Source organism: Sus scrofa, chromosome 6 (genome assembly GCF_000003025.6).
Source record: "Sus scrofa isolate TJ Tabasco breed Duroc chromosome 6, Sscrofa11.1, whole genome shotgun sequence".
In the NCBI taxonomy this organism is placed as follows: domain Eukaryota; kingdom Metazoa; phylum Chordata; class Mammalia; order Artiodactyla; family Suidae; genus Sus; species Sus scrofa.
This window is the reverse complement of record NC_010448.4, coordinates 67,479,465-67,506,819: the sequence shown is the minus strand read 5'-3', so window position 1 is coordinate 67,506,819 and position 27,355 is coordinate 67,479,465. Positions and strand designations below refer to the sequence as shown.

The following is a 27,355-nucleotide window of genomic DNA, read 5'->3' as shown; positions in this document are numbered from 1 at the left end:
TGAGCTTCCTCTCGGAACTCTCCTGGTCAGTCTGCAGAGGGATGTCAGGGTTGGATTGTGACAGGAGTTCCCAGGCAGCCTAGTGAGTCAGGGGTCCAACCAGCGTGGTCACACTGTGGCTTGAGTTTGATCCCTGGCCCGGAGTTCCACATGCCAGGGGCGCAGCCCAGAAAGAAAACTGAATTGTGACGATAATGATAAATTCCTGCTGTGCGCAAGGGATTTCTGAGAGCATCTCCACTTGTTAGCTCATCAGCTCCCCTCAGTAAACGTGAGAGAGGTGCTGTTGTCTACACCTGCGAGGTGAGAAAACCAAGAACAGGTTTTAAAAGAGGTGCAGTTAGTAGGTTTTTGCTGGGTGCTGGGCACTGCAAGAGCACTTCACGGCCACCCTGTCATTTCATTCCCGCTCCGCCCCTGAGCACAGGTGTCCCGCCCTTTAGCCTTTGAGAAGGGCCAGGATCAGGAAGCTCCCTGGCCCGAGGCCTGTGTGCATAATCACTCCCCTTGAAGGCTGGTGTGTGAGCACAGAACACATCACACAGGGGCCAGAGGCGGGGAAGGAGGAGGACTTCAGGGTCCCCAAAGGCCACACCAGAGAGCAGACGGAGGAAGAGACGAGTGCCGCCCAGCGCAGACGCTGGCCTAAGCCTCGGCGGCAGAAGTATGCTCCCTCTGCCAGCGAGATCCCTGACCATTTGCCAGTGAAGCAGTTAATGGAAACTCCAAGAAGCTGCTGATTTGAAACACCACCACGCCTCTGTCTGGGCTAAAGGACAGCTGAGTGGTCCGGGTCTAGCTGGGCTCTTCTCGTAACAGGACCCGGGCATGTTGGAGCTGGAAAGGCCCTTGGCGGTCACCCATCCAGCTACCCACTCCTCAGACAGAGAACGCAGCCTGGGGACTGGCACCCGGGCCCCCGGCAGTGTGACTGACCCACCTGGCGTTCCAGGACGTTCAGTGTCTTCTGAGTTCCTTGTTGGAGATCTCTGGTAAACGTGCACAAAGGTCTTGGCATCTGGATAAATTAATCCCATCTAAAGTACTTAAATTTCATGCCAAGAGTTATTACTAAAGTTTTGCCTTTTTTCATTGGTAAAAGCAGCCATTACTCCTGGAATTGGAAGATGTTGAAAAATTGTGGAAATTTAGGGAAAATATAGTTTACCATTTTGCCTCGTAACCACGGCCCTTTGACTGGTCCTGTCCCTGTGACCCGCTCTCCTTATGTACCCTGTTCCCAGCTCCTGTTCGACCCCTAGCCTGGGAACCTCCATATGCTGCCAGTGCGGCCCTAAAAGGGCAAAAAATAAAATAATATTTGTGGATCCCAGCACCGAGCATCCTCACGGGGGACCTGGCTCCAGTGCTCTACCCAGAGGACTGGCTTTTCAGGCCCCTCTGGCATGTTGTCAGTGACCCAGAGCCTGCTAATGTGGTCGTAATGGTGGCGTTGCCTCCCCAAATAAAATGCCTTTCCTTGACAAATCATCTAGCCAGAGCTACCCGTTTGGTATCACCTCTGATAAACTGATAAAAATGGTCCCTGAGGTTGTTACAGACACAGGCATAGCGGGAGTTCCCTGCCAGCCTAGTGGTTAGGTTTCAGCACTTTCACCACTGCAGCCTGGGTTCAATCCCTGGTCTGGGAACTGAGATTCCACGTCAGCCACTGCACACCAGCCAAAAAAAAAGACATAGTACTTCCCCAGAAGCCACCTGAGGGCCTGGCCTGGTGGATGATACGGTGTCCCTAGAGCCTCTGACAAAGTCTCTTGCTGAGGACTTCTTGCCGCACATGAGGCAAAGTAGAAAGTGGCTTTCTGTCCTCACTCTTCCTCCCTCCCTCTGTGTGGTTAAAACAGATCCAGAGTCCGTCTGTGCCCCTGTTAGGATGCGTTTTCCCCTCAAATTGACCACTACTAAGAGTTGGGGAGTTGCATGTGGGGGTGGGAGGCCCTTGGGCACTGGTGGGGGGGCAGTTTGTTTTTACTGTAGGGTCGTAAAGCATTTTTGCCTGCTTTACGTGCTGCCTTTTAGATTCAAGTTGAATAGAAATGTGTGATGAGTTTACCATTTTATGCCTTTTTTAAATTTATATATTTTTATGGCTGCACCCAAGGCATATAGGCACAGGGATTGAATCTGAGGCACAGCAGTGACCTGCACCACAGCTGTGTCGACACTGGATCCTTTAACCCTCTGCCTGTGGCTGGAGCTGAAACCCCAGCTGCTGCAGTCAGATTCTTTATCCCCTGTGCTCCAGCTGGAACAGTCCTCTTTTTTTGTTTTGTTTTCTTTTCTTTTCTTTTCTTTTCTTTTTTTTTTTTCTTTTTAGGGCCACACCTGCGGCATATGGTCATTCCCAGGCTAGGGGTTGAATTGGAGCTGCAGCTGCGACCTACACCACAGCCACAGCAATGCTGGATCCTTAACACACTGAGGGGGGCCAGGGATCAAACCCACATCCTCATGGATACTAGTCAGGCTCGTTAACCACTGAGCCAGGATGGGAGCGCCATCTTTGATTTTTAAGAATATGAATATTCATTGAAATTCCTTTGTCAGAAAAATGATTAAAAGCATGGCATTTCTGTCTTATAGTATATAGCTTTTTTCTTTTCTGAACAGATTCTCTGTCCAGAGTACCTGGGCAGGATTTACTTTAAATAACTTAGGTTAAAGAGTAAGCAGAGGGAGTTCCCATCGTGGCTCAGCAGTTAACAAACCCGACTAGGATCCGTGAGGACACAGGTTCGATCCCTGGCCTCACTCAGCAGGTTAAGGGTCCGGTGTTGCCGTGAGCTGTGGTGTAGGTTGCAGACGCGGCTCGAATCCCGATTTGCTGTGGCTGTGGTGTAGGCGGGCGGCTACAGCTCCGATTTGACCCCTAGCCTGGGAACCTCCATATACCAGGAATGCAGCTCTCAACAGGCATAAAGAAAAGGGTAAGCAGGTTGAGAGGTCTTGTTGTGGCTCAGTGGGTTAAAAACCCGACTGGTATCCATAAGGGTTCGGGTTAAGGATCCGGCATTGCTAGGGCTGCGGCCTAGGCCGGCAGCGGCAGCTCCAATTCAACCCCTAGCCCAGGAGCCTCCATGTGCCACACCGCGGTCCTTATGCCATCGCCGTGTAAGCAGGTCTCTTTAGCGTTTTCTTTTCCAGCTCAGCACACAGAGAACCCGTGTAGGGACACAGGCTTTGGCTGCATCTGATAGCAGCATTTCCCAGCAAGACACAGTGGTTATTGCTGTACATAATCGATCACTTTATTAACTGGGGCGGGGGGGGAGGACCCTTACTGAAGTGATAAAGCATAACTTCATTATGTCCTGTATGTAAAGAGCAAACATGCTGGAAAGCAGCTGACAGCGTCCCATTTCCAGGCCGATTCTGATCCTGATAATGTTTAAGTCGCACTGATGGCCCGCTAATTGGATTTGTTCTTTCTGTAGGCCTCTTCTGAAGAGCTGAAAGCTGCCTACCGCAGGCTGTGTATGCTCTACCATCCCGACAAGCACAGAGACCCAGAGCTCAAATCACAGGCGGAACGACTGTTTAACCTTGTTCACCAGGCTTATGAAGGTCAGTGGAGGGCTTGGCTTTAGAGAAGTGCCCTGGTAGCAGGTACTTGATTTGAAGAGGCTTGATTTGTAGAGGACAGAAGAAGAGCGTCCTCAGAGGTTTATAAAAGAGGTGCTTAGGTTAGTGATTTTACTGACAGGGCCCTTTGAAAGAGCAGTGTTTTGCTTTGGCAGAATCAATATGTGTCCAGTAAGTAGGAAATGAGCACATGCGTCGAGTACCAGCCAGGACCGAACTGCAGGGGATGCTCCAGTTTTAAATCGCTCACTGGTTTCCTTCAGAAGGGCCCTCTGAGCGGTACAGGGCTGAGGGCTGCAAACAAGCTTTCTTTGTCCTCTTTTCTTTGGGCGAAATTACAGAGTTCATGTTTCCACCTGCAAGGGATTTTATTGGTTCCGCAGCATTCAGTTCAGGTTCTAACCAAAGAAGATGCTCGTCAGAAGCCTAAGGGGAATGGAATCAAGTAATTCCGATCTTTATACTTACATCTGTCAGTGTGGTGATATATTTCTTTATAAGCTACTGAAGTCCCTAACAGGTATAGTTTCTGTTGGCGATGATGAAAAAATTCTGGAAGCGGATGGTGCGGGTGGTTACACAGCCTTGTGAATGTGCTTAACCCCTGAATTGTGCACTTGAACGTGGTTAAAACGATCAAGTTCGTGTGGTGTACATTTGACCACAACTTAAAAAATACGAATTTTAAAAATATTACATCCCTCTTAGTGTGTATGGCAGGTAGGGTAGGTTAGTCATTCCAGAGCCTTTTGGCGATTTGCTCCTTAATTAGACCAGAATTAGATTTTCTTTATAAAATAAAGACTTCTTGTCACAGACAGAAAAGCGTGTGCTGTATTTCGCTACAGAGTTACCAACAAGTTAGATTTTAATGACCAATAAAACTGAGACTGTGACGCGTGTCGTGTACAGCCAGCTTGTGTCTGCACCAAACGTCCCTATTCAGACTGTTTGTGTGATCTGAATACGGCTTGACCAGAAGCCTGTCCCCTTCATTGTATTTGCTTGTCTCAGTTACCCACCTCTCTGGTTTGTACTGGTTTGATGATTTGGGAAAGAGTTAACGGAAAAACCCTCCCAGGGCCTGGGAAAATGCTGCAGCAGCAGACCTGGTCCCAGTGTTCAGCCTGAAGGGAGACTGCAACGGTGAATAAATAATTCCTTCTTAAATCCTAGAGATTAACGCAAGCTTGGCACCCGAGTTTTTCAGTGGTCAGCATTTCTTTCTTCCCCATTAGATTTGAATATGGATAGAGTAATTTACATCGTTTTTTAATTAGGCCTAAAAATATACAAGGGCCGTCTCAGAGGAGACAAGGTTCAAGGGTCTTGAGCAGAGATGGGCCCGGCCGAGGAGGAGATGCCGGCTGACAGCTGTATGGAGATTTCAGTTCAGTTTGCCATCCTTTGCGTGAGGGCTCTTGCCCTCACCGGAAAAAAAAAATCTTTTTCTGATGTATTTTAGGTAACATGACCCAAGTGATAGGTGTTTATATCACCATAGTGACAGGTATTTGTGTCCTTTAAAGTGATCTACAAATAAGAATTCCCTCAGTGGGTTAAGGATCCGGCTTTGTCACTGCTGTGGAGGAAAGGGTTTAATCCCTGGCCCAGGAACTTCCACATGCCGCGGGCCCGGCCAAAATAAAATAAAATAAAATGATGTACAGATAAAGAAGAGAGGTGCCAGTAAACAAACAAACAATAAAGCCCCAAAACTCACATAGACTATTGCAGGAGTTAGTGAAACTAAATAATCAGTCGGATTTTTCTGGTCAGAGCCTGTCCCTACTCTTACGTTAGGCTTCGTTAGAAACTGGAGTTAACTCTCTCAAGCCACGGTCGGTCCTTGGTGGACTGTGGCGGAAGCTTACCAAGTTCTTTTCAAGACTGCCGTCCTTGAGTGAGACTGGGGCGGTGAGAGTAGCCTGGACACATCCCTCCGCTGTTTCTTGTGGGTAGTAGCCACCTTGAAACAGCCTCAAGTGGATCTAAGGCAGTTAAGAGGAGAGCCGCGCTGGGAGCGGGGTCTCCGGGACGATTGTGGTTGGACGGAGAGGAGTGAGATCGGGTGGCCTTGCCTCATGACCTTGTGCTCAGAACCGGGAGTGTCGCCTGCTGCAAACGTGTTTGGTTTTAATTCGCAGTGCTCAGCGACCCGCAGACCAGGGCCATCTATGACATCTATGGCAAGAGAGGACTGGAAATGGAAGGATGGGAGGTAAGAGAAGCCGCGTCTTTTGTCCCTGGAAAGTCATTCAGCAGCTACACAACCACTGCCTCGTCCAGCAGCCTGCCATTACGCCGTCGAGAGTATTTGGAGACACCAGAGTCCCCCTTCACCTTATGTTTCAGTTTAAGGGATTGAGTTCCAGGATTGGCTTTGCCCCCTGGTAGCTCTGTGAACTTGGGGCGCTCCACCATCCAGCTAGTCCTCCATTTCCTGACCCGTCAAGAGACTCATAAGAGGGATGACTGAGCCCAGCGGTTTTCCAGCCGGGCTGGAGGGGCCGCTCTGCGGGGCTGGAGGTGGTTTCTGCAAGGACACACACACCCTTCCGCCCTCCACACCCGATCTTCTCTCCCCCTGAGGCCGTAACTGCACTGAGGAAGTGTTGGCTGGTACCAGGAACAAGATGGGAGCAGATTAGATGGTCTGGCACAGCCCTTCTGGCTCTAGTGGGCTGCAGCACTAGAATGTTACAGATACAGTGAGAAAAGCAAAAGAGCTAGCCAGTGTCTATGAAAGAGGTTATCCTGGGCGGCCAGGCCATGGAAGACCAGTCCCTACGAGTCACAAGCTTCCGTTTTCTTCCGCTTTGGGCAAGTCATTTGATTGCTTTGGGCTTCCATGTTGTTATTCCAAAAAATGATAATGGGATCGAGTAGAAAACTTAATATGAAAATTAGTGGTAAAACTCTGTGCTGCTGTAAGAACATAGAGGGTTCGTGCTTACTTTTGTTAAAGAAACTTGGTTCTGGCGCCCAAGGACTCTTGATAGGCCATTAACAGGAAATGAACCGCCGCCACGCTGTTTTTCATCATCACGCAGGACTTCCCTCGAAGGTCCTCTGTATTTGATCTTGCGCCTGCGTGCCTGTCTCTTGCTCTACTGTGAAAACCTTCTAAAGGCCTTTAGATGCGGGCTCTGTAGCCCTTTTCACCACTGCTTGTGGGCCACTGGCTTGTGGGCCATGTTCAGCCTATAGCCATGTTTTGGTTTGCCACACCACGATTGTTATTTGCCGACATGTAAAATTTGGGAGGTTTAGGACCTCCCTTGTGGTGCAGCAGGTGAAGGACCCAGTGTTGTCACTGCAGAGGTTCGGGTCGCTGCTGTGGCACAGGTTCAGTCCCTGGCCGGGAACTTCCTGGGCATGGCTCGGGGGTGGGGGGGAATAGAATCCTGTTGTAGTTACTAAATTTTCCCTCATGCCACACATTAAAAGTCCCTAGTTTTTGCTTTTTGGCTTTTGGTTTTGTCTTTTTAGGGCCGCAGGTGCAGCATATGAAAGTTCCCAGGTGGGGTGGAATCAGAGCTGTAGCCACTGGCCTACACCGCAGCCACAGCAACACGGGATCCACACCACATCTGTGACCTACACCCCAGCTCACAGCAATGCTGGATCCTTAACACACTGAGCAAGGCCAAGGATGGAACCTGCGTCCTCGTGGATGCTGGTCAGATTCATTTCCACTGAGCCACGATGGGAACTCTCTGGATAAGACTTCCTTTCTCTGGATAAGACTTCCTTTTCCCGTTTTTTAATAACTACTTTAAGAGAATCAAGTTCTCATCGATCAGAATTGGCTTTTTTGGTATTGAAGCTAAGCCCTCACTGACAATAAAAATGCCTTAAAGGAAAACTACATAAAGGTTCCTCCTCAGGTATTTATCAGAGATGTAGCGGCCCCTAACATACGACAGGGAAGTTGAGCCCACTGTTTATACCGTAGAGGAAGAGTCTTGGCCTTTTGTGGAGCTGGGTCATCATCCGTTCAAGGAATTCCTGCAGCTGGTGGCTCGTTCACACAAAGATTCTCCCATTTCAGTCGTCGCTTCCGCCCCAGGCAGGGGAAGCTGTGTTCCCCTGATGCTTTTGCCGAAATTGTCACACTCTCATACTCTCCCAGCTGATGACCACTGTCCCTTTGCCACATGCCTGTTAGTTTAAACACGCGGATAGGCAGCGTGGGATGGAGGACACAGTTAAGACCCCTGGTGTCTGGGACACCTGTTGTCCAAAGATGTCAGAGCAGCCACAGACCTGACAGTCACTTCTGATCCCAGCAGTGGTGTCGTCCTCTTTCTGCTGGCAACGCTGGAGGTGAATTGAGCTTGTACAGGTGGCTTAAAATATGGGCCCTGTTTCCAGGCATTGGGTAGGTTCTTTGCCTTTTTTTAAAACTTTTCTAGAGACTTGGTCATTCTCTGGCAGGATTCCCAAGGAATGAGACGCAGCCATTTGTGTTCTTAAAGTTAGTTGGCAGTGTTTGTGCAGACGCTCGCGTTGAAGACAACGAAGATCCAGCTCTGGGCTGTGAGAGCTCTGCTAACGGCTGGCAAGTAGAACGGCAACCACGCAGCGTGACGGCGCTCTCGGCCAGCGGATCCCATTTGGAGGCGCAGCCTTTCCGGGTCCCATCCCCACTTTGGTTTCTGTCCCCAGCCCTTTGCCTCCATCCGTATGTCACTCCCACCTCTGACATCCCTCTTCGAGGGTCTGAGAAAGTCGACTTGTATCCAGGGCCGCACTGTGGTCAAGATAATGCAAGTGAGGACAGAAACTCCCGGGGCCGGGGGAGACTCAGGAGGCGGGTGATGCAGTGCGGTCCTGGATCCTGGACTGGACCCTGGGACCCAACGGTGAAGTGAGCAGAGAGACAGTGAAATCCCAGAGCCTGGGTTCAGGTGACGGTGACTTAGGAATGCTGGTCTCTTAGATTTGACGGGGGTCCGTCCTGTGGTCGCGTGGGTGATGTTGACACAGGGAGGCCGGGTGAAGGGTAAGCAGGAGCTTTCTGCACAACCTTGCATCCTACACGACTTCCTCAAATTATTCCAGAGGGAAAATCGCCTACCTTGAACCATAGAATTTTCGAGTCCGACAACACCTCAGGAATTGTGTGGGTTTAACATCCCCCCTCCTCATTTAGTGGAGGAAACCGAGGCTTAGGGAGGGAAGGGGCCTGCCTGGCTGACCTGAACCTCCGAGGTTCAGGTCATGTCCGAGAGCCTCGGCATCTGTCTTCCTGCCAGGCCACCTGCTCGTACAGGTCTGTATAGGTCTCTAGTCCCCTCGTCTCCAGAGGCGGACAGTGCAGGTGTGTAGATTCACGGGCTGCACATGATACACTCCGTTGATGAAAAACATTGAAATATCTTCTACCTACCAGCTGGAATGCAGTTCAGGGCCCTGCCTTACTGAACGCGGGTGTCTAAGGGTCACTGAAGGGGAGAAAGGTGACTCGCAGCCGGCTTAGCCCTCTTCCCTTCTCCATCATAACTGACGTACCCTGTGGCTGCTGAGGGCCTGTGGGAGCTGGAGTGAGGTGCCCTGCCTGCTCTAGAGGGCCTGCATCTTGACTTGGCAGTTAGCTCGGATCATGTACTAGCCGTTTGCAAAACTTCTGCAATGAAATGGGATGACTTTGGAATATTGGCCTCTTCACTCTGTCGCAGAGTGTCACAGAGAAAAGGTCATTTACAAAGGAAAGTCAACAACGAGCGAGCATTCCTGAAAACAAATCTTGTTCTGCTCTGACCTCTGACACTTTGCAGTCTTTGGGATTCCCTGAAGGGTTTGGATCTAGGATTTTAACTCTGGAATCTTACAGATGTGTTATTAAAAAATACCAGTTTGGATAGATAAGCAATGAAATCCTGCTATGTAGCACTGGGAACTGTATCTAGTCACTTCTGATGGAGCAGGATAATGTGAGAAAAAGGAATGTGTGTGTGTGTGTGTGTGTGTGTGAGTGACCAGGTCACCTTGCTATACAGTAGAAAATTGACACAGTAAACCAGCTATAATGGAAAAAATAAAAATCATTAAATAAGAAATTTTTTTAAAAATACCTGTTTTGGGGAGTTCCCGTTGTGGCACAGTGGTTAGCAAATCTGACTAGGAACCATCAAGTTGTGGGTTCGGTCCCTGCCCTTGCTCAGTGGGTTAAGGACCCAGCGTTGCCATGAGCTGTGGTGTAGGTTGCAGACTCGGCTCGGATCCTGCATTGCTGTGGCTCCGGCGTAGGCTGGTGGCTACAGCTCTGATTCAACCCCTAGCCTGGGAACCTCCATATGCCGCGGAAGTGGCCCTAGAAAAGGCAAGAAGACAAAAAAAAAAAAAAAAAAAACAGTTTGGGGCATATTCATGGAGTCCATGTCATTGGTTAAAAGTTATAACTAATCAGGGAGTTCCCTGGTGGCCTGGTGGGTTAAGGATCCATCCTTGTCACTGCTGTTTAATCTGCATTCTTAACACGGGCATCCTTTGGCTAGACTATTCAGTAGGAAAGTTTTCATCTGGGTGCAACATCCTGCCTGCGCTGGACCCGTGGAGGAAGCCCTTCCCGTCCAGACCCCAGACCCTCCTTGGTCCTTAGTAATGAGTCCCTCAGGTCACCACCCGCAGGGGTCCATGTAAGTGGTGGTTCCCAGGTGCCTACAGATTAAGGCTTCAGAGTTGTCACTGCTGTGGCTCAGAGTCAGTCCCCGGAACTTGTGCATGCCACAGGCACGGCCCCAGATGAGAGTTGGACATGATTTGTGGAGTATTTAAAATCACTTTTTCTTGGTCTTTCTTGATCTTCAAGGTTGAGGTGGTTAGCAGGTGGTTCCATTTCCCTGACGTTCTCTTCGCTGTTGTTATCTGTTGATGAAGGGAGAGGCTGACGGGGTTGTGAAGGTAGTAGAAACTTTGGAAAACCATGCTTGCTTTTGTCCAGCCTGCAGATGGGATGGCGCTGGGGAAGTGGAAGTGCCGTAAATAGTCACCCACACACTCGGCCTTGGGAAGAACTAGCAGCGCAAGCGGGCCCAGTCAGTCCCTTATGACTGTGTGTGTCTCTCTTCGGCCCCGAAGCGTCATTGCCACGCCACCCGGACCTTCAGTTTGTTCTTGAATTATTTTAGTAGCACCTTTTTCCTAAAACTTCCCTGAAAAGAAACATCCCACCTTTTTAGTAATGAGCCATTTATACTGGACGATTAAAGAGAAAATGGTTTTGTTCTTTTTGTTTTGCTTTGTTTTGTTTTTGTTCGCTTGCTGAGAACAGTAGTGAACAAACTTCCCAGTTTTGAGGGACTGGGCAGTTCTTGTATATATTTTTCTATATACTGAATAATAAAATCAATCTGCACAAAACCTGTAATAGGATTCTATTTACTTTATATATTCATAGATTTTTAGAAAGATACATGAAAAGTTAACTGTTAGCCTGTGAGAAGAATGGGGGGGTGTACTTTTTACTTCGTTATTCTTCTATAATATTTTGATATTTTGCTATAAGCATGGGGGTTTCTTGGAATAATTTTTTAAACTTGTGATTTCCAAGGTCGCCTTTTCCCACATCACCTGCCTTTGTAGATGTCCCTTGCTCAGCCGCTCAGGACGCCCCTGTGTGCCCGCTGCTGACACGGGGTCTGTGCCATCCGGCCCTCCCCCCTCGCACGGTCGTGACCAGTTACTTCTGAACCGCTCTGAGTTTCCCATGGGCCGTAGCCTTGGGGGCCCTTGGAGATTTCAGGGTGCGGCTTTGTCTCTCACGGGTGTGGTACCCAGGCCCACGGGGCCCTTCTCTGCCCGTGTGACATCTCAGCTGGACTCTTCGCCAGGAAGGGCTGAGGGGACGCCTTGTCCTTGTGCATCCCCCAGGGCCAGCATGCTGTGCCCTCGGGAACCTGGGTATTGTTTATACTCGAGTATGGCTGATGTCACACACTCCGGGGCTCATTTCAGGTTGTAGGAGGAAGCGCCCCAATTCGGAAACACCCAGACCTTGTGCTGCAGGCCTCTCGGTCCAGGGAGCAGGCAAGAGTAACGTGCCAGTGCTGCTCTGCACGGCCTCGTCTTTGTCTTGCCATTTTTCAGCCTCTGTTCCCTGGGACTCATTACGAAATTTAAACTGTGACACTTTTTGTTTGTTTGTTTTGGACTTTTTGTCTTTTCTAGAGCCGCACCCACGGCATACGGAGGTTCCCAGGCCTACGCCACAGCAACACGGGATCCGAGCTGCGTCTGTGACCTACCCCACAGCTCACAGCAACGCCAGATCCTTAACCCACGGAGCGAGGCCTGGGATTGAACCTGCAACCTCATGGTTCCTAGTCGGGTTTGTTAACCACTGAGCCACGAGGGGAACTCCCAAACTGTGAACCTTAAGGTGACATTTTCTTTGTAAGATCCCTGCAGCCTCAGAAATAAGTTAGTAAAATGGAGAAAATAATGTCTCAGTCTCGAGAGCTGAGGGAAGATCGACTCTGGGAGTGAGTGGCTGTGCGGTGAGCCTCACTCCCCGGGGACGGGCCATCGGATGGGGTTGGGCCCCGGGGGGAGGACGGCGGCGCCTGGGTTTCTCCCCACCTTCCAGGCCCTCTCCTCTCTGACCTCTCCGTTTGGTTCTGCCCGCAGGTTGTGGAAAGGAGGAGGACTCCAGCCGAAATCAGAGAGGAGTATGAGCGGCTGCAGCGAGAGAGGGAGGAGAGGCGGCTGCAGCAGCGGACCAACCCCAAGGTGAGCCGGCTCTGTCCCGGAGGCAGATCTGAAGTGACGCGGGACCGAGCTGGGGTGTTGAAAACCTCCCAGGCTCCCTGAACTGTGCTTATGGTGCCCTTGTGCATATCCCAGCCGGTGCTCTGGGGGCGGTCAGGTCGGAGTGTCCGCAGGCAGAGGCAAGCGTCCTGGGGTTGGGGGGAGCCTGGCGGGAGCAGGTTGCTGCTGGTGTCTCTGCTTTGCTGGCTGAAGTTTTGCTGCATTCAGAGCAGTGAGGGGGAAAGAGCATCCCGGCAGCCTGAGCCTCTCGCCCTGTGATAAAATGGGCCATCTGGGTGTGCGCAGCGATTGCTTATTGGGATTCTGTGCAAGTGTGTCTCCAGGCCATGTTTCTGTGGAATGAGGCAGCACAGCTGTGACCGTGCCACACAAGCATGCAGGATATTGTGCAGTTCCCAGTACTTTGCTCCTTCCATAAATGGCCGCCGAATAAATGAGACATTTCCTAACCAGAAGCACAGGGTGGTAACCAGCTGCTGGCTACACAGCATTTAGAGGGGAGGTTTTGAGCTGCATCTTTGGTTCCACTTCTGAGTGCTCTGCTTTGCAAGGTGAGCAGAAAGGTTCAGAATGTTCTCATCCAGAAAAGAAAGGGATGGTCTCGTTTAGGAAGGCTGCAGGGTAAAGGACACTCTTGGCGACTGTGGGGCGTGCCTCTGGCCTGTCACCCAGACCCACAGAGGACCACAGCTTCTGGGGGTTGGCACACTAGGTAACCAGGGAGTCAGGGTCAAGTGGGGAAACCTAGGTTGGAAACAGTGGCTCTGACACAGCGATGCCGGACCCAGAGCTCGCCTTTGACCTGGTTTCTCATTTGTAAAATGAGGACACAGATCCGAACACCACACAGGTTGTAAATGATTGAAAAAACAGAAAGTAGATGAGGCGTCCATGGTGGCCCAGCAGCGGAGGACTCAATGTTGTCACTGCTGTGGCGCACGTTCCATCCCCAGCCTGGAGACTTCTGCCAAGTCCAAAAAAAAAAAAAAAAAAAAAGTGACGTGCATGTTAAGGTGTTAGAGAAAGATGAGCCTGCTGGGTAAGAGCAAGATGGCACGAGTACCAAGGTGAGGTCCAGGCCTGCGTGTTGCTTCAGTGTCTTGCCCGGCACCGTGTGGTGTGAGAAGCATCGGCTTGGTCAGGTAATGGCCAGGCTTGGGTGGCATTTGTCGGCTGGGTTTCCAAACAGCCCTCTTTCCACCCCACCCACCTGCAGCTCGGCCCTGGCCCAGGGCCTGGGAGTTATGGTCTGTGAAAGGTGCTGCGGCCAACACCGACTGGAGGGGGCACGGTCCCAGCTCCAGGGCACATCCCTTTCCCCGCCAGCTCTGCAGCCAGCAGGACCCCTCATGCAGACACACGGGCCCACAGGCACTGGAGGCCCTTGGAGAGCCTGGCACTTGTCCTCAAGAGCCCTGGTTCTGTGCCCTGGGGCCAGTCACTTCTCCACCCTCAGCCCGCGTCTCTCTGTGTGCAGTGGGAGGTTTGCCGCGAGGCCCGGTGCTTGGGGTCAGACCATCGAACTCCGGGGTCCTCCGTTTAACTGCCTCTGTTTTCTGTCTCTCAGGCCTTGTGGGGGTAAATTCCTCCATCTCTGTTTCCTCCTGGGAGACCCCAAGCCCACGTTGCTGGATCCTGGGTCTCTACAGCCTTCCACACTGAGCCGGGGGTGGGCTGGGTTCGGGGGGGGATTTGTGCCCAGATGGACAGTGAGATTTGTCTGTGTCCTTGAGGGCTGTGGGGGACTAGAATCTGGCCGGACCACCCTGGCCTTCCTCTCCGTCTCTGAGATCCCTGGTTTCCTTGCATAACCATCGCCATTCCTTGCCTTTTAGAGACTTAAGATCGTACGGTAGGTTGTTCTGTGTGTGTTCGTTTTGTATTGATTATTGTCATTCCTTTCTTTAGTTAATACCCGTCAATCTTCTCTCTCTGGGGACGGCAGCCAGTTGGGGAGTCGGGCCTTTCACTGCCTCCTTCTTGATGAGCTTGTCCAGACCCCCCAAGAAACAGGGCATTGGGTTGAGGGTTGTTTGGGGGGCTGCATTGTCTGACTGTGAGAATATCATCAGCTCCTTCCTTCCTTTCTTTCTTTCTTTCCTTTTCTTTCTTTTCTTTTCTTTTTTTGTTTCTTCCTTCCTTTCTTTTCTTTGCCTGCACCTGCAGCATATGGAAGTTCCTGGGCCAGGGGTGGACTCTTGGCCACAGCTGCAGCCACGGCAAGGCCTTAACGCACTGTGCCACAGCAGGAAGGCCCAGCTCCTTCCCTGTGGCCCTGTCACGTGGAGGTTTTGTGGAGATTGTCGCCATGTACCCTGGACCCTTCTGTTCTCCTTTTCCTGTTACAGAGGTTGACAGAAAAACTCCCTGGTGAGACCTCCTTTCTGGTTTTAGAAAGACCCAAAGACCTATTAGTGCAGTTCCTGTAATAGCTGAAAAACAATTCAGCTTTATTAGTGGGGGAAAAAAAAAAAAGTTTCAAGGAAGACATATAACCATAATCCCTAAGTATTTTTGTAAAGATGTATGAGTTCACTACTCAATTATTCTTAGGGGATTTTTTTTAAAGATTTGTTTTGGTTGCCATGGCTAATGATTGTAGCCATCGGAATGAGCCCAGGGCTGTGGCTTCAGTCTGTTCTGTAGAAACAATGCTGATGTCATAAACTGAATCGACTTGGCTGGCAAGATAACCGTGCAGAAAAAAGCTGTTTGAACCCATATGTTTACTGTGCTCATTGGCAGAGAGGGGCAGTTTACCATGTGCAGAAATGGTCTCTATTAAAATTGAAGAAATCGGAGCGTCGACACACAAGGAGAAGGGGTCAGGCCTGGGGAGGGCTGTTCCCTAACACGGCTCTGGAGGAGAGAAAGGGGCTGACAGGAGAGACGAGCACACGCTGGCCAGGTGGGCAGCGGCTGGAGAACGGTCCACCCCACCCTGCCAGCGTGCCACCTGGGAACACGGAACTAAAGGCCGGGGGAAGGGGTGGGAGCCCCTGGAATTTTGAGCTTGATCCTCCCTTCAGCTGGGGAACAGGGGTTCCAGCTCTCATCTCAGAGTGGTTCTCGGGGAGAGTCTCACGAGAGCCACTGCAGGTTCTTCAGCTATAAAATGGGCAAATTTCACATCGCCTCGTATCATAATTGCCTCTTTTGGTGGAATTTTCAGCTAGTAAGTGGTTGCTGTTGAGGTTGCATTTGGCAGGAATTTCCCGCATTATCCTCGTGGCCAGATGAAGAAGTAATAAACACAGTAGTATTCCGACTGGGCGTTTCCCGGTGACCCAGCGGTTAAGGATCCGGCGTTGTCACTGCTGTGGCTCAGGCTCGATCCCTGGCCCAGGAACTTGCCCGTGCCCAAGGCAGAGCCAAAAGAAAATTTTCAGAAGGGAACATTCCGGGCCGAGGGAACAACCGATTCCACTCACCAGGTTGACGGGCTCCTCGTTTCCAGCCTGCTGAGAAGCTCCTTGTGGGAGAAGGGCTTTAGCCTGACCTGCTCAGAATTGCTGTGAATGACGTCAGTGAAAACGTGGCCGTCACACCTCGGTGACCCAGGGTGGAAGGACAGAACCAAGATTCTGGAAGGTGCCAGTGAGCTGGAACAGAGGAGGGGATCGACGCCATGTTCTGGCTAAGAGAAGGGTCGGACGAACAGGGACGGGGGACGGTCTTTAATCGCTGGCTTTAAGAAGATTAGCCACGAGGAACAGAACCAGCGGCGGGAAGGTGGTTTGGGCTTGGCTGAGGGAACACGGAGCCAGGCAAGCTGCCAGGGATTAATGGACACTGCACTTTTATCTGAGTGGCAGTGGGCTGCAGTGGGTGTGTAATGAAGCTAGCGATAAGTTCCAGGCTGTTTACAGAAGCAATTTGGGGGCAGACGCTGGGCCGGCAGGCAGTGCTCCCAGCGGGCGTAGGTTCCTTTGGATCCGGAATGGCTGAGCCTGTGATGATGTCTGATGGCCTCCAGGCCCATCTCTCCTACTCCAGGCCCCGTCTGTGGGTGGTGGTGTGTTGGGTCCTCCTGCTCCAGGGACAACTGAGACTGATGGGCATAAGAAGTCTGCTAATTCTTTTTTTTTTTTTTTTTTTTTAGGGCCACATCCATGACATAAGGAGGTTCCTAGGCCAGGGGGTCAAATTGGAGCTACAGCTGCCAGCCACACCCACAGCAACCCCTTATTCTTAACCCACTGAGCGAGGCCAGGGATTGAACCTGCAACCTCATCGTTCCTAGTTAGATTCGTTTCCCCTGTGCCACAACGGGAACTCCCAGAAGTCTGCTAATTCTTAAATATGCATATAAGACCTTTTTGAGATAGTAATCATTTTTTTTCCTTTAATTCCTTTTTTTTTTTTTTTTTTTTTTTTTTTTTTTTTTTTTTTGCCGCCCCACAGCATATGGAACTCCCAGCCAGGGATTAGATCCAAGCTGCAAGCCGCAAACTAAGCTGAAACTGTCAACGCCGGATCCTTAACCCACTGTGCTGGGAGCAGAGATCAAACCCGAGTCCCAGCGCTTCCAAAATGCTGCTGATCCTGTTGTGCCACAGGGGGAGCTCCAGAAATAGTTTTTAAGTGGCCTCTAGTCTAAAGTGTGGGAAGTTGTTTGTTTTTCAGTGTGTGTATTTGAGTGTAATACATGTACATAGTTCGGAAAGTCAAATCGTTACTGGGCTTATTTTTTTAAAAGAGGAGGTGGCGTTCCTGTTGTGGCTCAGCGGAGACAAATCTTACTAGTGTCCGTAAGGTTACAGGTTCCATCTCTGGCCTCGCTTAGTGGGTTAAGGATCCGGCGTTGCTGTAGCTGTGTTATAGGCCAGCAGCTGTAGCTCCGATTTGACCCCTAGCCTGGGACCCTCCATATGCCTTGAGGGCGGGGGGGGGGGGGGAGACAGGTTTCCTCTTCTTGTGGACTCCTGACACCTGTTCCCCGAGGCAGCCCTTCCTACCTCTCTGAGCTCTTCTGACATCTCCTAGGTATTTCTAACTTGCATATTTACACTGTTCTCTGATTTTTGTTTGTTTTTGTTCTTGTCTTTTTACATTTGAATGCTCTGTCGAGCCAGGGAGTATCTGTGATCACCTGCCTTTTCTTAGTAAGCTTCCTGCCCTTGGTGTTGGTCTCTTTGGCCCCTCTGGCTGGCACTCTGTGAACCTGGCCTGCGCCTTGCGTACTCTCCCCCTCGTTTGGCTCTCGGTAGCATATCCCCTGGAGCCCCCCTTCATCGTCTGCCATCCCAGCTCAGTCTAGACTCCGCTTTCTAGGCCTGCTGTGCAGCTGTGACCTCAGGACTTTGCTCACCACCTTAGGGTTGCCTCTGCGTTCATTCGTTGGACAAGCTGGTGCTGGTGCCAGCGTGGGAGGCGCTGCCAGCCGCTCAGCAGGACAGCCCCTTCCCTGGCGGAGTTTGGTTCCCTCCAGCCCTCTCCTTGGCTGGCTCCCACACCTTCCTCTTTTTGGTTTACCTCTTTTTGTGCAGAAAACACATTCTCCAGAAGCTCCTTTAGAAAAGATGCCTCAATGGCAAATTCCCTTTTTCCTTTTCTTTCCATTCTATCGTCTTAGAAAAAATAATTCTATTTATATTTATATATATTTATATTTATACACACACACACATCCATAGAAAAGATGTGTAATATATGTTATAACATCATAACAAACACCAAGGACCGCCGTCTGACCCCAAAACGAGACTACTGTGTCCGCGGCCGGCATGCACGCCCCCATTCTCTCCTTTTCCACCCCCTGCCCAGGAAGCCCCGTGCAGAAGAGCCCCGTGCAGAAGAATCTGTGAGTACAGGGATGTAGAAAGTGGAAAGGGAGGACAAATAGAAAAGAAGGAATACGAGAAGTTTCCTGAACTGAAGGACTCAACTTTCCAGTGGGAAGAATCCGTTCCACATCAGCCCGAGCGAGAAACTCACTCGCAGTCATCGTTCTGCTGCTTTTTAAATGGTGTCATCAGTTGGCTGTGTGCTCAGGCACTGTCTTTTGTCTGGTTATAACTGGCTTTGAGCTTTGTGCAAACAGGGCCGTGCTGTAGGTGTTGCTCTGGGACTTGCTTTCTCCCCACCGCTCATCCTCTGCTGAGCGTCCTTGTTGCAGGAGGCTGTGGCTTGTCGTCTTCATTCCTGGGTGCCTCCACTTCGCCATTCTCCTGCTGCGGGATGTCTGGATTGTTTCCAGGTCTTCGCTGTCAGGAATATTACTGCTGTGGACATTCTGGTGCATGTTTTTTCCTGGTGCCTATATGCAAGGCTGCCCCTTGAGTGTGGGTGTATATTTGCAGCTCTGCACATACACGCACGTGCCACACACCTAAACAGGAAGCTGATGGGTCATATCATATGTCAGTGTTCAGCCCTGGGAGACCTCGCCAGACGGCTTCCCAGAGGTCACATCCGGACTTTGCATAACTCAGAATGTCTTCATTGTATCTTTATACTGGATGCTAAGTACTATAAAGCATGTATCTTTATACTTTTTATGGTATATATGTGTATTTACCTATATATACACACAAGTACAAGTGTATCTGTATCTTAATATTTGCTCATTTCTCAACATTTAATAATAGGAATTGCTGATTTCTGTCAATTTGTACCTAAAAAATGGCAGTTTTATGTAATTCAACCTATTAATTTTTTTATTTTTTTTATCATTTTAGCATATGGAACTTCCACCTGTAGCATATGGAACTTCCCAGCTAGGGGTCAAATCAGAGCGGCAGCTGCCAACCTACACCACAGCTCATGGCAATGCTGGATCCTTAACCCACTGGGCAAGGCCAGGGACTGAACACAAATCCTGGTGGATCCTAGTCAGGTGTATCAACTGCTGAGCCATGAAGAGAATTCAACCTACTAGTTTGACTGCATGTAAATTCCAGTTTGGAGATCATTTTTTTCCTCGAGCCTTCAGAAGCCCTTGTTCTGAGGCTTCTAGCCTCCAGCGTTGCTGTTGCAAAGACTGTTTCCAGTTCCTGGTCCTTGGGTGTGATCTTTTCCCCCTTGGATAACCCTTAAAGCCCTTCCCTCTGGGCTGCTGCACCTTCCCAGCCAAGAGCGGGAGTGACCTTCTTACTGATGTTCACAGCAGCCCCTCCCACCTGCAAAACTGAGCGGTCTTCAGTTCCAGGAAGTTTTCTGGTATTTTTCCCCTCCTTTTCTCTCTTTCCAGATTCTTATTTTTTTTCATACATTGGACCCTTTGGGCTGTCTTGTCTATTTTTTCTCTCCATTTCGCATATTTTTTTTTTTTGAGTTTTTTTTCCCCCTAGATTATTGTAAATTTTTGGTTTAAAATTTTTCTTGGTTTTTTTTTTTTTTTTTTTTTTCTTTTTTGCCATTTCTTGGGCCGCTCCCGCGGCATATGGAGGTTCCCAGGCTAGGGGTTGAATCGGAGCTGTAGCTGCCAGCCTACGCCAGAGCCACAGCAACTCGGATCCGAGCCGCGTCTGCGACCTACACCACAGCTCACGCAACTCCAGATCCTTAAACCACTGAGCAAGGGCAGGGATCGAACCCGCAACCTCTGGTTCCTAGTAGGATTCGTTAACCACTGCACCACGACGGGAACTCCTAAAATTTTTCTATATGATTTTTGGCCACGCCCATGGCATGTGGAAATTCCTGGGTCAGGGATCGAACCTGTGCCACAGAAGCAGCCAGAGCCACTGCCGTGATAACACCAGATCCTTAACCCACTGTACCACAAGAGAACGCCTGTAATATTTTTTAAATTTCTTAGACTTTCTTATTCTTAAATATGTTGTGGTTTGTTTTTTGTTTTTTGTGTGTTTTAATTCATGGGGTAGGGCTTTGGTATTTGAGCTCCAGAGATGGATGTCCTGGGTTCAGATCCTGTCTCTGCCACTTACCAGCTGTGACCTCATGATACTTCACCTCTCAGTTCCTTAGTTTCCTCATCTGAAATGGAAATTATGGTACCTGCTTGTTGATAAAAGGATTAAACAGAGGAGTTCCCATCGTGGCGCATAGGAAATGAATCCGACCAGGAACCATGAGGTTTTGGGTTCGATCCCTGGCCTCGCTCAGTGGGTTAAGGATCCTTGCCGTGAGCTGTGGCATAGGTCACAGGCGAGGCTCAGATCTGGCATTGCTGTGGCGTAGGGCCACAGCTGTAGCTCCGATTGGACCCCTGGCCTGGGGACCTCCATATTGCCGTGCCGCGGGTGCAGCCCTAAAAAGCAAAAAAAAAAAAAAAAAAAAAAAGGATTAAATGAAACAATACCTGTCAAATATTTAGAAGCATTCCTGGCACATAGTAAGCATTCGTAACTGTTGTTTTTTATTTGTAATGCAATACCTCTTATTTTCCTAAGGACATTACTTACAGATTTCTTGCCATTTTCTTCGGCGTTTGTATCCTCTGCATCTTTCCGGTGCTTTTGGGCCTCCGCATGGTGTCAGTCTTTCATGTTGGGGGTTTTCCTCAGATGTCGCACCGTCTTTGGCATCTGCCAGGAGTGAGGCTAGGTAGACACTGCGTGCACTTGGCAGGGTTTGTTGCTGTGGGCTTGACGCTGGGGTATTTGAATGGACCCCGCTCCAGCCAAAGGTCAGTATCTGAAGCCTTATCTCTAATTAGCAGGTGATTTGTCTCTTGAGACAAAGCCTCGGGTCTGCCAGCAGTCTCCTAGTTGAGTGGACTAGGAAATTTGGGATGGGACCATTTGCTGTGTTGAGTAAATGCCATCCTTTAATTTCTCCAGAGAACAAGCCTCTGTCCCTTGGATCCTCAGGGGTGTGGGCAGGGGTCCATGCTCCCTGACTCCCAGGTACCTGGTTCCTCCAGTTCCCGATAAATAACACTCAGGTTTCAGCTTTCTCTGCCGAATCAGTTATCATTTCTTCATCCTATTCCCAGTTTCTGGTTAACACCTCTTATGTGTCACTTTTAGGTAGCCTGTTCTTCTGTCTATAGCTTTGTTATCCCTTTATTGTTACTTTGGGTGGGAGGAGGGTTTCAGGAGGACACCGAGATAAACAAGTGTGTATTTAATCCCATTGGTTTAACCCATCCACGTTTACTTATTGGAGGTAATTGCATTAGAAAAGACTGTTAGGGAGTTCCCCGGCGGCTCAGTGGGTTAAGGAGCTGGTGCTGTCACTGCTGTGGCACGAGCACACTGTTCCTCAGAGGAGGAGGAACTCTGAATAAGGTTGTTGGCCCATATCGATGTCAGTACCTGAGTTGTGGTATGTGCTGTAGTTTTGCAGGTGTTATCACTGTGGAAAAAGCAGAACTCGGGGTCTCATTTCTCACAACAGCATGTGACGCCACAACAATCTAAATAAAATATTCACAGAGTTCTCTGGTGGCTCAGCAGATTAAGGATCCAGTGTTGTCCCTGCTGTGGCTCAAGTCACAGCTATAGCATGGGTTCAGTCCCTGGCCCCTGAACTTCCACAGGCCTTGGGCGCAGCCAAAAAATAAATTAAATATTCACATGTTAAAAAGACTCCCAACTAGTTTATGGTTCCCAAAGCCAATAAGTTAACGCAGCTATGTGCAGTATGTTTGCTTATTAAAAATTAAGAGTTCCCGTGTGGCTCAGTGGGTTAAGGATCTGGCATTGTCACTGCAGCAGCTTGGATTGCTACTGTGGTGCAGGCTGATCCCTGGCTCAAGAATTTCCATATGCCAACAAAAAAAGGAAGGAAGATTCCCAGACCCTGCCTCAGAGCAAATAACTAGGAGTCTATCAGGCTACCTACTTGGGAATTTGTATTTTTTATAAGCACCTACGCCAGGAATTCAGATGGGTAGCTGAATTTGAGAACTACTGCAGTAGTCTGTAGAGAGAATTAAAGGCTCTCTTTTTTTGTGTTTTGTTGATGGTTAAAGGCACAAAGGGTTGACATCTATCTGGGTGGAGTATTTGGTTGTCTGGGAAGATGGTGACCCAGCAGGGCGGGAGCAGGTGCTGACGCTCAGCCACTTCCTCTTGTGTTTAGCTCCTTACACCTCTGAGGCTTCTCAGGTTGTGGTTTTCATTGCGGAGCTCAGACTCGAGGAACCAAATCAGATTCTCTTGACCACCTGTGTTACACTCTTCTGACCGCGACCTGACCAAGGACCGAATGACAGTGTGAGGGTTTTCGCCGTGCAGTCTCTGGTATTGGGGGGCTGGGGGAGGAGGCGGACTGTCCCATGGTGTAGATTGCATCTTTCAGCTCCAAAAAGTCTCAGAGTTCTCAACTGAGAATCTGTAGCTGCTGGGTGTCCCACTGGCAGTATTTTAGTAGCATTGTCATTGTAGAGAAAGGACTGTCTGTAGCTTGTCACTGTCGTCCTCTTATAGTCTGATAGCAGAGTTAGGTCCCTAGACCATGGGGCAGCAAACCGTGGCCTGCTGCCTCTTTTGTCCAGCTGTGAGCTGAGAAATCATTTTTATTACATGTTTAATGTTTCTTAAGAAATCAAAAGAATAATACTTTGTGACACATAAAAATGATAAGAAACTTAAATTTCACTCCATAAAATTTTGTTGTTACACAGCAAAGTTTATTTATTCATTCGCATGTTACCTATGGCTGTTTTGCCCTATAACAGCAGAGTTGAGTAGGTTTCAACAGCAGTTGCCTACAAAACTTAAAGTACTCTCTGGCTCTTGACAGAAAACGTTCAGCCACTCTGCTGCAGGTAAAAGTCTTCTTTTTAATTTGAAAAATAGGATTTAGTAATAATTAATAATAAAAGGACATAAACTCACATATATTGAATTAGAAGTTGTTAAAAAAATCTAACGCATTAAATTATCCAGTGATCAGAACTCTGTTTATCTTTTCCCATTTTTCTTTTTCTCAATCCTCTGATCTCCTGTTCAAACCTGATTCTCTTTCCTCTCTAAGCTGTGACTTCTCATTGTATAAAAAGCATATCATGTAGAAATTGAAAATGAATTGTATTTGCAGCCAAACCCCTGTTTCTCTCATAGAGAGGAAATCTGTCAGATTCTGGTACTGTGACCAGTCCATTTTCAAAAGGTCGTTTCCTGGAAATGCAAGCAGAGCAGAAGGCAGGCATCTGAACCACCCTCTAAAGTATTAAGACGTGTCCTTGTGACCTGAGAGGGACGGGTCACCCCTCCCTGGGACGGTTCCTCAGGCGTGGCTGGCACTTGAGCCTAAGGTTCTGCCCCTCCCTCCCTGTCTCTCTCCCTCTCTGTCTCTGTCTCTGTCTCTCTCTGTCTCTCTCTCTCTCTCTCTGTCTCTCTCTCTCTCTCTTGTCTGTCTGTCTGTCTGTCTGTCTGTCTCTCTCTCTCTCTCTCTCTCTCTCTCTCTCTCTCTCGACTCTTCGGGATCATTTCCATAGACTTGGATCATCGCCAAAGGCTGTCACCAAGGTCACCATCTCATTAGAGTTTATTAGAGTTTCTGGTTATTTAGGGCCTTGTTTATTTTTTAATATTTTTATTTTTTATTTTTTGTCTTTTTAGGGCCGCACCTGCGGCATATGAAGTTCCCAGGCTAGGGGTCCAGTGGGAGCTGTGGCCATTGGCCTGCACCACAGCTCACGACAACACCTGATCCTTAACCCACTGAGTAGGACCAGATATAGAACCCGCATCCTTATGGATGCTATTTGGGTTCGTTAACCGCTGAGCCACGACAGGAACTCCAGGGCCTTGTTTAAAAAGAAACAGAAGAGTTCCCATTGTGGCTCAGCGGTTAAAGAACCCAACTGGTATCCATGAGGATGCGGGTTCCATCCCTGGCCTTGCTCAGTGGATTAAGGATCCAGCATTGCTGTGACTGTGTTGTAGGCCGGCAGCTACAGCTCTGATTTCGACACCTAGCCTGGGAACTTCCATATGCTGCAGGCCTTTAAAAAGCAAAAAAAAAAAAAAAAAAGAAAAGAAAAAGAAACAACAAAATAATTGGGAAAGTGATGAGCAGTATTTTTTAACTTCTAAAATCTGCCCTCCTTGGAGTTCCCGTCATGGCACAGTGAAAACGGATCCAACTAGGAACCATGAGGTTGCGGGTTCTATTCCTGGCCTTGGTCAGTAGGTTAAGGATCCGGCGTTGCCATGAGCTGTGGTGTAGGTCACAGACACAGCTTGGATCCAGCGTTGCTGTGCTTCTGGCATAGGCTGGCGGCTACAGCTCCAGTTCAACCCCTAGCCTGGGAACCTCCATATGACATGGGTGCAGCCCTAAAAAGACAAAAATAAAATAAAATAAAACCTACCCTCCTGTGAGTCAGTCGATTGTCAGTATAGAGTTAACACAGATATTTGTCATTTTCAAAAACTTCTCTTTGGGAGGACCTCCCTGTGGCTCACAACATAATTGCTTGGTGTTGACTCTGCAACAGCTCTGGTTCGATCTCTGGCCCAGGACCTTCATATGCTGCAGAAGTGGCCACATTAAAAAGAAAAGTTTTCTTTGGGAAAGGAAAGAAAACCATAATCAACCTTATTCTGGGTTGACTGGGGCGCTTGCAGCCCGATGCCACCTGGACCACAGTGAAGGTGCAGGTGCACTCATGTGCCTCTTTGTGCCTCAGTGGCAAGGGGTGGCCTGGCATCTCCCATGTGGCCTCTCCACCTGCTATTGGGCTTCCTGTCTTTTTTTCTGTCCTTTGTTTTGTTTTGTTTTAAGGGCCACACCTGCAGCATATGGAAGTTCCTAGGCTAGGGGTCAAATCAGAGCTGCAGATGCCAGCCTACACCACAGCCACAGCATTGCAGGATCCAAGCCACACCTCATGGCAATGTTGAATCCTTAACCCACTGAGGGAGTCCAGGGATTGAAACTTCATCCTCGTGGATACTAGTCGGGTTTGTTACTGCCAAGTCACGACAGGAACTCCCTCTTTTTTTGAGTACACTACCTGCTATATTCATACAAGTTGCCAATTTACTAGGTAAATTTGATGTTTTTAGCATATTAGTTGACTCTTTATAGCATAGTATTCTCTTTTTGTCTTTCACTGACTTATTTCACTTAGCTTTTTTTTTTCCCTTTTTTCTTTTTATGGCCGAACCTGTGGCATGTGTAGGTTCCTGGGGTCAGGGATTGCATCTGAACTGTAGCTGCGGCAACAACAGATCCTTTAACCCACTGCGCTGGGCCAGGATCAAACCTGAGCCTACACAGCAACCTGAGCCACTGCAGTTGGATTCTTAACCTACACCACAGTGGGGCATCCCACTGAGCATCTTTTTCTGATTGAAATTTTGATGTCAGTGATTTTTCATTTGAAGCATCTGGTTGACAATGGTATAAAACTGTCATCACTAGCAGTTGAGAAGTTCTTTTGCTAATAGAACCAACTTAGGAGGAGTTTATTGCTTTATCCTTTGTGGCCGCCCTGTGGCATACGGAGTTTCCAAGCCACAGTTGTGACCTATGCTCTGCCGCTTCGGCAAGGGCCTGCTGGGGATCAAAGGTCCTGGCACTTCAGTGACACCCCCCATCCTGCTGGGCCACAGTGGGAACTCCTGTCTTTCACACGTGCATTGCACACCTTAGAATGGAGACATAAGTGAAATTAACAAAGAGGCCCTGTTTCGGCCAAATGAAAAGTCATTTTTCACAGCCATGTGTTAAGTACACCTGCTGCTACAGTCTCACTTTTGGCCATAGTCTTCTTTAAAGAAAGACTCCCTATGAAGAAGATGCTCATGCTTCTGTAGCACGTCTGAGACCTGATTTTTTTATGTGGTTAGAAAGAGCACTGTGGATGGTCTCGTTGACAAACGTTTTGCACAAGGTACAAATTCATCAACTCTCTGAGAAAATGGAAATTTAATACTGGTTTTTTGTTTTTTTTTTTTCCATTGAGCATAATGATGTTTAATCTCAGTCCTGCTGGAAGAGTGTATCAGAAAAGGGAGTTCCCGCTGTGGAGCTCTAGGTGAAGGATCTGGAGATGTCTCTGCACCAGCACAGGTCTGATGCCTGGTCCAGGGACTCCCATGTGCTTCAGATGCAGCCTAGATAAATAAATACATACATAGAGCATTAGCCCCGCCCCCAGAAGAAAGGAAACACCGTGCAGATTGACATCGGGAATGGCCAGAGGCAGCTCACGGCTGCTTTTTCTGTGACCTGTGAACTGAGTGATTTTTACATGTTTAAATAGTCGGGGGAAAAAAACAAAACAATACTCTTCTGAGATGTGAACATTATAAGAAATTCCCATTTCCAGGATAATAAAAGTTTTACTGGAACACAGTTAGGCCCAATGCTGTACTGGGTAGTCTGGCTGCTTTCCCCACAGCAGGGTGGAGATGCAGCAGACAGTGTGGCCCACGGCTCCTGAAGTGTGTCCTGTGGCTCCTCGCAGCAAGTGTGTGGGCTCCTGACTGAACCATTTGGGAGGAGCTGGGGGGACACGGTGGCAGCTGTGCTAAGACCGGGCTCGGGTGCCTTCCGCCTTTCCCCTGCGTTCACATATACTAGAGTTGCCCCTGTGCGGGGCTGACCCGGTGATGGCTTCACCCACACCACAGGCCAAGGCACTGGCCACCTGCCTGGTGCCCCGGGTGGCAGCAGCAGCGAACACTTATCCCATCAGCAGCTGAGACCAGAAGGTGTGAGCTGTGTCTGGCCACCGGCTCTGCGAGCACCTGCCTTCGGTCCTTGAACGGGAGGTGCCGCTCATTGTCCACCTGGACCAAGACAGGAGCAGGCTGACAGGTTAGCCTTGTCCCCTCCGAAAGTCAGGGTGCACGCCACACCCCTGGACGAGGTCCGCCCTGGCTCTCAGCTTCCGCAGCTCGGACGATGGTAGGACTGTCGGTGATGAAAACACTGCTGTTGGCGATATCACTTTGTTTAAAATTGACCGTCCCCTGGCGTTCCTGCTGTGGCACAGTGGGATTGGCCAGGGCGCGGGGTCTCTCCCTGGCCTCGCACAGTGGATTAAAGGATCTAGGTGGCAACTCCAGCTTGGGTCTGATCCTGGCCCAAAAAAGAAAAAAAAAAA

At 49.3% G+C, this 27,355-nt stretch overlaps 1 protein-coding gene across 2 annotated transcripts in view; it reads left to right on the top strand.

Moving 5' to 3' along the window:
- DNAJC11 (DnaJ heat shock protein family (Hsp40) member C11) overlaps nt 1–27,355 on the top strand; it is a 66,593-nt gene that overhangs the window by 23,139 nt on the left and 16,099 nt on the right. For both annotated transcript variants that reach the window (XR_002344878.1, XM_021095266.1), the window contains exons 2-4: nt 3,456–3,585; nt 5,751–5,824; nt 12,238–12,339. Coding sequence is in view for 1 of the 2 variants with exons in the window: in XM_021095266.1 (XP_020950925.1) it covers nt 3,456–3,585; nt 5,751–5,824; nt 12,238–12,339 (306 nt within the window). In the remaining variant the exon portion in view is untranslated. The remainder of the gene's footprint in view (nt 1–3,455; nt 3,586–5,750; nt 5,825–12,237; nt 12,340–27,355) is intronic.